The sequence below is a fragment of the Entelurus aequoreus genome, linkage group LG01, assembly GCF_033978785.1.
Source record: "Entelurus aequoreus isolate RoL-2023_Sb linkage group LG01, RoL_Eaeq_v1.1, whole genome shotgun sequence".
NCBI lineage: Eukaryota > Metazoa > Chordata > Actinopteri > Syngnathiformes > Syngnathidae > Entelurus > Entelurus aequoreus.
In genome coordinates, this window is record NC_084731.1 from 25,228,537 (window position 1) to 25,238,511 (window position 9,975).

A 9,975-nucleotide genomic window follows, 5' to 3' on the forward strand; every position below is an offset into this window, starting at 1 on the left:
CAATACCCAGAATCCCATGCAGCCCTAACTCTTCCGGTCTACATTATACACCCCCGCTACCACCAAATCCCCCCACACATCAACCCCCCCCCCTCTCCGTGCGTTGGTTGAGCGGAAGAGTTAGGGCTGCATGGGATTCTGGGTATTGGTACCGTCAGTGTAAGATGTGTGGCTGATGACGTAGTACGCCTTGCTGTCACTTACGTGAGCAAGCTGACACTGCATTCTGCATGTGGTCGAGCAGGTACACTGTTTGGGCAGACTGTAGAGGGCGCCAAAAGCAGTGTCATTACACCCTGTTATTCGGGAGTCTCCCGGGAGAAGTGAGAGGGTTGGCAAGTATGATGCTATCAAGTGCCATTCATTTGAAACTTGCGGGCTGTACTAACATCAAATTTCTACATTAAAGTCCGTGTGTCGGAGACCCCTGGTTAACATAGCACAAGCACAAAGCATTTAAGCTTTGTATGCGGTGTTTTTCATTTTAAAAAAATTTTTGTGGCTCCCATTATTTACTTTAATTTGTGAAACTTGCCAAAATGGCTCTTTGAGTGGTAAACGTTGCCGACCCCTGCACTAGCACATATATATTGTCCTCTCAAAAATATTGTAATTATTATTGATTATTATTTTTTTCAAATGTTTATTTTTGTATTGCTGGTCAGAAAATTGCAGTCAAATTATAAGGCACTTTAAAAAGAAAAAAACACATACAGGTATTTCATTTGGTCATTGTACCTTAACTTAAAGTGAAGAAAGCAGCACCAGACTAAATAAAAGATCACCTCCGAGCCCTACGAGTATTGAGTGCCAAATGTAACAATTAAATCACACTTGGAGCTGACATATTCTAAATATTTAGCTCACTTTTCTCATATTTAGCTAATTTTCTTCACATTTAAGATATAAATTAAATGGTGAATCTAAATGGTAAATCTGAATTTAAATATAAATCTAACGTTAACTATAAATATTAAATATAAGTTTAATTTTCATGTTAAATCTGAATGTTTTGATTGATTGATTGATTGAGACTTTTATTAGTAGGTTGCACAGTGAAGTACATATTCCGTACAATTGACCACTAAATGGTAACACCCGAATAAGTTTTTCAACTTGTTTAAGTCGGGGTCCACTTAAATTGATTCATGATACAGATATATGTAAATGTTACATCCAAATGTACATGTTAAATCTAAATCTAAATGTTAAATCTAAATCTAATAATGTTATATCTAAATGTATATAATATTATATCTAAATGTAAAAGTCAAATCTAAATGTTGAATGTAAAATTAACCATATATTTTAAATCTGAATGTTAGATCTATAATTACAAATTACATCTAAATATTAAATCTAACGTTAATAAGTATAAACATATATGTACACTTACGTTGAAAAGTTTGGGGTCACATTGAAATGTCCTTATTTTTGAAGGAAAAGCACTGTTCTTTTTAATGAAGATAACTTTAAACTAGTCTTAACTTTAAAGAAATACACTCTATACATTGCTAATGTGGTAAATGACTATTCTAGCTGCAAATGTCTGGTTTTTGGTGCAATATCTACATAGGTGTATAGAGGCCCATTTCCAGCAACTATCACTCCAGTGTTCTAATGGTACAATGTGTTTGCTCATTGGCTCAGAAGGCTAATTGATGATTAGAAAACCCTTGTGCAATCATGTTCACACATCTGAAGACAGTTTAGCTCGTTACAGAAGCTACAAAACTGACCTTCCTTTGAGCAGATTGAGTTTCTGGAGCATCACATTTGTGGGGTCAATTAAACGCTCAAAATGGCCAGAAAAAGAGAACTTTCATCTGAAACTCGAAAGTCTATTTTTGTTCTTAGAAATGAAGGCTATTCCACAAAATTGTTTGAGTGACCCCAAACTTTTGAACGGTAGTGTATGTTCTTAGAAATGAAGGCTATTCCACAAAATTGTTTGGGTGACCCCAAACTTTTGAACGGTAGTGTATAGACATATATATTATACAAACTGAGATCCACTATGTAATAATGTACAATCTAAATCTAAATGTTGAATACAATCTAAAATTAAACATTACATCTATATTTTAAATCTGAAATTACATATTTCATCTAAATTTTAAATGTAAATATTAAATCTAGTGTTAAATATAAATGTTGAATCTAAATATAAATGTATAATCTAAATGTAAATGTTGAATATAAATATAAATGTTAGTGACAATGACTGCCGTGCTGTGGAAGAGGATGTGCAGTGAGGAGGATTTAGATTTAACATTTATATTTGTATTTACAATTTAGGTATAACATATATTTAATACTTATGTTAAACATTTAGATTTGGGGCAGCATGGTAGACCAGTGGTTAGTGCTCGTGCCTCTCAATATGCAGAGGACAACTTTCACCACACCTAGTGTGTGTGAGACAATCATTGGTACTTTAACTTAATAAGAAGGTCCTGGGTTAGATTCCCGGGCTGGAGGTTTTTCTGTGTGGAGTTTGCATGTTCTTTCCGTGACTGTGTGGGTTCCTCCCACCTCCAAAGACATGCACCTGGAAATAGGCGACCCCAAAAGAGACAAGCGGTAGAATTTTAGATGGAACATTTACAGTATATTTAGATTGAACATTTTTATTTTTTTACCATTTATATTTGTATTTAACATTTAGAATTAACATGTAAATCCACCATTTGATTCTACCTCAAATGTGAAAGAAAAGAGCTGAATGTGAGAAAAGTGAGATATATATATTCATAATATATCAGCTAGAAAAGTGTGGTTGAATGTTTACATTTGGCACCCCGTGGTGTTGGGCAGGTACAGTTCTTAAGATGTGATCCATGGGTGTTTCAGACATTGCGCTGCTGTGGCTCGCTTTTCCGGCTGAAGCTGCAACATGGTTAGGAGGAAGGAGCTGAACTGCGTTGCTTCATCCTTGGGCCACTCGTACTTATCCAAAAGAATTTCCAACAAGCTCCACGGCTTCAGCTTGGAGATGTGCCTCAGTTGTCCTGGATGGAATTGAGAGGAGATTATTTGAATGTCAGAGTTTGAATGTCGTAAATTCAGTTGCGATCAGAAGTTTACATCATTCGGATGTAACGATAACAATACAACTTACAAATACATATTTGTGATGAAGGACTTTACAATTGAAAAACAATACTATTGATTGATTGATTAATACCATACATCTTCATTGATTAAAAAAACTGAATGGTGTGGCAGACCACATTGAATTATATGATGGGCCATTTAAATGATGTGACAGACCACTTTAATTTTGGTGGCGGACCACTTTAAATGACGATAAATGTTGTGACAGACCACAATGATTTATATGGCGGACCACATTAAATGATGTGGCAGACCACACTATATGACATGGCGGGCCACATTTGGCCCCCAGGCCTTGAGTTTGACACATGTGCTCTAGCTATTGAATACATTCAATTTATAATGAATAATTCCTACTTTGCGAAGGATTACTCGAACAGGATCGAGACTGCATAACAGAGCCAGTATAGTTGCATAATTCAGCCTTAAGTGTCTGCAGGTGTACCTAATGTTCTGGCCAGATAGTGAGGTTACCTTTTTGGTTGAAGAATATTTTGGACTTCTTCCCTGAGAGAGTAAACTGTGATGGGAGGGCTCCAAGTAGTTCAATAATGTGAGCAATGTGATCTAAAATGGCATAACAACATAATATTATATCATGTATGTTGTTTAGTTGAATGTAAAATATTAACCTTCTTCACGGGAGAATGTGGCCCCTGGCTGAGGGTCAAAAAGATAGTCCCCTGTTGCCAGCTCAAAAGCCTACAGCACACAAAGAGGGACACAACAAACCTAAGATTGTTTTCTATGCATTGCGTTTCACTTTTTTCCAAAAAGTCACTGCTGGTCTCACCATGCAGGCAGCGCTCCAGATGTCAGCCGGGGTGCCGTAATCAGCGCCGATCAGCACCTCCACGGAGCGGTACTGACATGTTTGGATGTCCTCAGTGAAGTGTTTGTGCTGCACCATCCCAGGGATCGCATATGAAACACACAAAATGTTTGTTTTAGTCAGAAAATTGTCATGAGCTCTCATTCCAGTTATCATTAGTCTCTTGTAGTTTGGTTTACTTCCTGCCTAGCACTCTAATTTTGTGTTGCTTTGCTTCCATTTACCACCACTTCCTTAATCTGAGCGCTGACTCCCTCACCTGTCCCTGATTGGCTATTGAGGATGTTTATATGCCACCCCTGTCCTCTGGACTGGAAGTTGTTCCACTCATCCTATATTTAATTTAACCGAAAGTTGCTCTATGTCATATCTTGTCATCATTTTTGTAATCCCAAAGATAGATCAGTCATTTTTGCTTTGTACCTCCACGTTCTACATGGCTTTCCCTATGCTTCCTGTGCCTGGTTGATTTTTTTGTGCACGTCCCTACTGCACTACTTTTGTGTTTTACCCAACAAACAGGTTTTTACCGGCACTTCACCTGCTGTCTCTGCATCCTGGGGTCTAGACCAACTAAGAAAGTAGCACAAATAGTATGAAAAAAATGGTTATGGAACTCACCACCCAGCAAGCATTGCCCAGGTCTGCAATCTTAACGAGCAGCTTCTCAGCGTTGCGTGGCAACAGGAAGTCAAAAGGCACGTCACAGTCACTGCTTCCTAAAATACATGAAAGAACGTCACTCAATCAACTGCACTCTTTTTTTTAGTCTGGACTTTGAACTTTTGGTCTGGTCTCATTAGTTTCACCTATTCTCTCCAATTTTCCAATGGCTCTAGCCCTTTTCCGTGTCGATCAATCATCTAACTTGCCCAGCGGTTTCCAACCCATCACTCAGATTAAAATCTTAGAAGAGTCCTGTTACCTAAATGTTATATTTTAAGTTGTTTTTTTGTTTTTTTTAAATTCTTTAATCACTGTAATGTGTTTTAATGCCATATAGGCTATATTTTAGTTTTAGTCCTGTTACTAAAATTAGTTGGATGAGATTGTCCAACACACATTTTGAGTACTGTATTTTTCTGGTTATAAGGCACATTTAAAATAATTTCATTTTCTCAAAAATCAACAGTGCTCTTTACAACCTGGTGCGCCTATTGTATGGATAATTCTGGTTGTGCTTACCGACCTCAAAACAATTGTATTTGGTGCATGGTGTAATAAGTGTGGCCAGTAGATGGCAGTCACACAAGAGATATGTGTGAACTGCAGGTTGACTGACGCCTGTTCAGTAAATGACCAAAACGTTGATGTTTAATTGAGAATATAGAACATTACGCACGGCGCTCAAAAATCTGTCAAAATGTTTTAGTGCGACTTTGGTAAGCTATGAAGGTGCACCGTTTGATCGATTGTCGGCGCTTTATGGCTACCCTTGTCAGATTTACTGTTCTTTAACATACAGGTATTATTATGGTATGTGTATAAGGACCCCTAAATTGCAACTATTAGGAGCGTATTATTGCGTTTTGTTTCGCAAAATTATGCAAAACCAACGTTTCTTACCTATTAGTACCTGCTGTTGTGTATTTGGGATCTGCATAAGTACCGAAAATTTGCATGCCTTCATCCTCCCCTGTTGTCATTTCTAATAGAAAGTAGCATACAGTTCTAGCTTGTATCTGTCAGTCGACTCGCTATGGAAGCGCTAAAAACTACAACAAAGATGACCGTGAGAAGACGCTGTCGAAGTGGAGCCACGTAAATACGACCGCCCACAAAACGGCGCATCCTGTACTAGATGGTCAGAAAGCGGCTTGAAGATGGTCTGTAAAATATAATCTATGCAATATTTTGACCAAAGAACCACCATTACATGTTATGTAGACCAGTGTTTTTCAACCTTTTGAGCCAAGGCACGTTTTTTTCATTGAAAAAATCCTGAGGCACACCCCCAGCAGAAAACATAAAAAAATGAAACTCAGCAGCCGATATTGACAGTAAAAATATAATGCGCTCTATAATCCGGTGTACCTTTTGTATAAAAATAGAATAGAATAGATCCGCTCCAGTGGCGTGTCTAGGGGGTGGTCAATCAGAGGCGGAACGATTTGAAGCAGTGTTTTTCAAACTGTGGTAAGCGTACCATTTGGGCTCCATATGGTAGTATGCCAAAAAAAATTGCTCAATTCAGGAGTCACCAAACTACAGCCTGCAGATTGTCCCAAGTTTCATTTTAGATATTGACTGACTTATACTAGACGGTCAGAAAGCGGCTTGAAGATGGTCTGTAAAATATAATCTATGCAATATTTTGACCAAAGAACCACCATTACATGTTATGTAGACCAGTGTTTTTCAACCTTTTCTGAGCCAAGGCACATTTTTTTCATTGAAAAAATCCTGAGGCACACCACCAGCAGAAAACATAAAAAAATGAAACTCAGCAGCCGATATTGACAGTAAAAAGTTGTTCTCGCAATTGTTAGATATGAATTCAAACCATAACCAAGCATGCATCAATATAGCTCTTGTCTCAAAGTAGGTGTACTGTCATGACCTGTCACATCACGCCGTAACTTATTTTGAGTTTTTGGGGGTTTTCCTGTTTGTAGTGTTTTAGTTCTTGTCTTGCGGTCCTATTTTGGTGGCTTTTCCTCTTTTGTTGGTATTTTTCCTGTAGCAGTTTCATGTCTTCCTTGAATGATATTCCCCGCACCTGCTTTGTTTTCGCAATCAAGAATATTGAAGTTGTTGCCATCCTTCTTCGTGGGGACATTGTTGATTGTCATGTGATGTACGGATGTTCTTTGTGGACGCCGTCTGCTCCACACGCTGTAAGTCTTTGCTGTCGTCCAGCATTCTGTTTTTGTTTACTTTGCAGCCAGTTCAGTTTTAGTTTCGTTTTGCTCCAATGCCTTTTCTTAGCGGCACTTGCCTTTTGTTTATTTTTGGTTTAAATGTTAGATACCTTTTTACCTACACGCTGCCTCCCGCATATTGTGATCACGACAAACCATGTTCCCGACATCTACAGAGCAATTAGCTACCTGCTGCCACCTACTGATATGGAAGAGTATTACACGGTTACGCTGCCGAGCTCTAGACAGCACAGACACTCAACGGCACGTTTGCTGATTATAATTACTGGTTTGCAAAAAATATTTTTAACCCAATTAGGTGAAATTACATAATCTCCCATGACACAGCAGACTGTATCTCACGGCACACTAGCGTGCCGCGGCACAGTGGTTGAAAAACACCGGTGTAGATTACAAGGAAGTGTTTTATACGTAGGGAAAAAAAATCATAATATCACCCCTATAATGCGCTTTTGTATAAAAATAGAATAGAATAGATCCGCTCCAGTGGCGTGTCTAGGGGGTGGTCAATCAGAAGCGGAACGATTTGAAGCAGTGTTTTTCAAACTGTGGTAAGCGTACCATTTGGGCTCCATGTGGTAGTATGCCAAAACAATTGCTCAATTCAGGAGTCACCAAACTACAGCCTGCAGATTGTCCCAAGTTTCATTTTAGATATTGAAGTTCTGTATGCCGCCAAGTGATTATTGTTGACTATGTACAGTACAAGAGTTGATAATGCACAGACTTATTTTATAGGTACTAATTTGGACAACCTTTCCAACTCAGGGCCTAATTAATCAAAGACCAACACAGAACGTTAAAATACTGTATGTGATACAAAATTACACAGCTTGCCCACTGAACTATGTGGACATTATAAAAAAGGTTTAATAGTACCATACACAATTCAAAAATACACCCATTTAACCCATTTACAGTAGGCCTGATGGGTAATATCTATGCAAAACACTCTCCACACTTTGACATGTTTGACGCATTTCAGTTGCTTGAGGGACATCGATTGAAAATGGATGGATGGCTGGATATTTCTGATGGATTACAACATTTTAAGGAGGTCGTCAGTGAAGAAAACAAGGTAGGAATAGTTCACATACGCTTAATATTCAATGTTTTATTGTTTATACTTCATATTGTAGTGGCGGGCAATCTTATCCGGCGCGCACTTATTGGCGGGGAATCTTAATCATTGCGCACATATCCGGGTAGCGGGCATTCTTTTTTGATTGATGACGACCGATGATGAGCAGCGAGGTTCCAGACGTCTGTGGTCCTTCACTAAACGTCAGTCATTTTAGTTACAATATTATTATTTTTTACACAAAAACAGTCGCTTTTTAAATGTTATTTCAGTCCCACAATATTTTGTTATTCCACAGTGATTCTAGTTCTACTGGTAATACAGGTAATTTCTTTGTTGTGCAAATACTCTAAAAAGGCACACTGTGTAATATTTTAAATGATTCTGTTGCCAGCAATGCAAAGAGAGGGTTTGAATGAGGACCTAATCTGTTTAAATTTAAATAAAGGTTTATCAATGTTACAATTTTACTTTATTAAAGAGGAAATTTGACATACTGTATTTGTATTTTGTGTCAACTGTTGGAAGTTGTCTGACGTACTGTAACAGCTCAGGTCTTTGCAATATTGTTTAATGCCGGCAATTGTCTTACGAAAAGATTCACTCCAAACTACTAATGTAGCTACAGCTGCTCCTGGGGTACACTGACTGTTGTATGGGTACCACCCCTTGAAAAAATAGTCTGGACACACCACTGACCTGCTCATCGGCAGTGCGCCTTACAATTCGGTGCGCCCTATGGTCCGAAAGATACGGTAGTTCAATATGTGCAATATGAAATTTAGACTTGAAAAAATACTTTCCACAGGCAAATGGCTTTGATTTGGTTGATGGGCCCTTAAATCTATTTATAGACTTGACACCAACCTGGAGGAGAAGGTGTTATGTCTGCAGCCGGGTGCAGAAATACATCTTTGGTGATGTCTGGCAAGGAAAAGGTGAGGTTTCTGCGACTGAGCAGAGACGAGTCCGGCCTGTCAGACAGCAGCAAGGTCCGCCTCCTTAATTTGAGGTCAGAACACAGAAGCGATGATTGACAGGTTGCGCTGCGTGTGCTCAAGGGTGTCGTCACATCAGAAAGAACAGCAGCGCATGAAGTTTCTTTTTGACTCTGGTCGCTCTCTTGTCCTCGCTGCTGCGGCTTCTTCTCCTTCCTCATTAACCGTTTCAGCTGCGATCTTGAAGTCTTACTGGACTGCAAAAAAAGGCACAAATAAAGTGAATAACTACATTCTAACCCAGGGGCAGTGTTCTGAAAAATGACTTTTAAAAAGTAATTAATTGTAGTTACTTTACCAAAAAAGTAATTGAATCACTAACGGAATGACTCTAGTATTTCATTACTAGGGAAAATAATGAATACGATACTTTATAAAATAAAAAAAATTGAAATATTGGGCATGTGCAGTTAAGAGACGTTTCATATTAGAGCACAGTGTTTGTTCTTTTAAAAGGCGGAGCCTGTTGCCAAGTGACATCAACAAGGGTTCTAATTAGAGATGTCCGATAATAGCGTTATTATCGGCCGATAAATGCTTTAAAATGTAATATCGGAAATTATCGGTATTGGTTTCAAAATTATCGGTATCGGTTTCAAAAAGTAAAATGTATGACTTTTTAAAACGCCTCTGTGTACACGGACGTAGGGAGAAGTACAGAGCGCCAATAAACCTTAAAGGCACTGCCTTTGCGTGCCGGCCCAGTCACATAATATCTACGGCTTTTCACACACACAAGAGAATGCAAGGCATACTGAGGGTGTCCGTATAAACAACTTTAACACTGTTACAAATATGCGCCACACTGTGAACCCACACCAAACAAGAATGACAAACACATTTCGGGAGAACATCCGCACCGTAACACAACATAAACACAACAGAACAAATACCCAGAACCCCTTGCAGCACTAACTCTTCCGGGACGCTACAATATACACCCCCCGCTCAACCTCCTCATGCTCTCTCAGGGAGAGCATGTCCCAAATTCCAAGCTGCTGTTTTGAGGCAAGTTAAAAAAAATAATGCACTTTGTGACTTCAATAATAAATATGGCAGTGCCAT

At 38.6% G+C, this 9,975-nt stretch overlaps 1 protein-coding gene across 6 annotated transcripts in view; it reads right to left on the reverse strand.

The window, feature by feature from the left end:
- Window positions 1-480: 480 nt before the first annotated feature.
- Window positions 481-9,975, reverse strand: part of LOC133649593 (SRSF protein kinase 2-like) — a 34,444-nt gene continuing 24,949 nt past the window's right edge. For all 6 annotated transcript variants that reach the window (XM_062046232.1, XM_062046199.1, XM_062046208.1 and 3 more), the window contains 7 exons: window positions 8,780-9,107; window positions 4,571-4,668; window positions 3,911-4,018; window positions 3,750-3,819; window positions 3,592-3,684; window positions 2,792-3,011; window positions 481-2,551 (listed from right to left, as the gene is read on the reverse strand). In XM_062046232.1, the coding sequence (XP_061902216.1) occupies window positions 2,827-3,011; window positions 3,592-3,684; window positions 3,750-3,819; window positions 3,911-4,018; window positions 4,571-4,668; window positions 8,780-9,107 (882 nt within the window). In that variant the 3' untranslated portion in view covers window positions 481-2,551; window positions 2,792-2,826. The remainder of the gene's footprint in view (window positions 2,552-2,791; window positions 3,012-3,591; window positions 3,685-3,749; window positions 3,820-3,910; window positions 4,019-4,570; window positions 4,669-8,779; window positions 9,108-9,975) is intronic.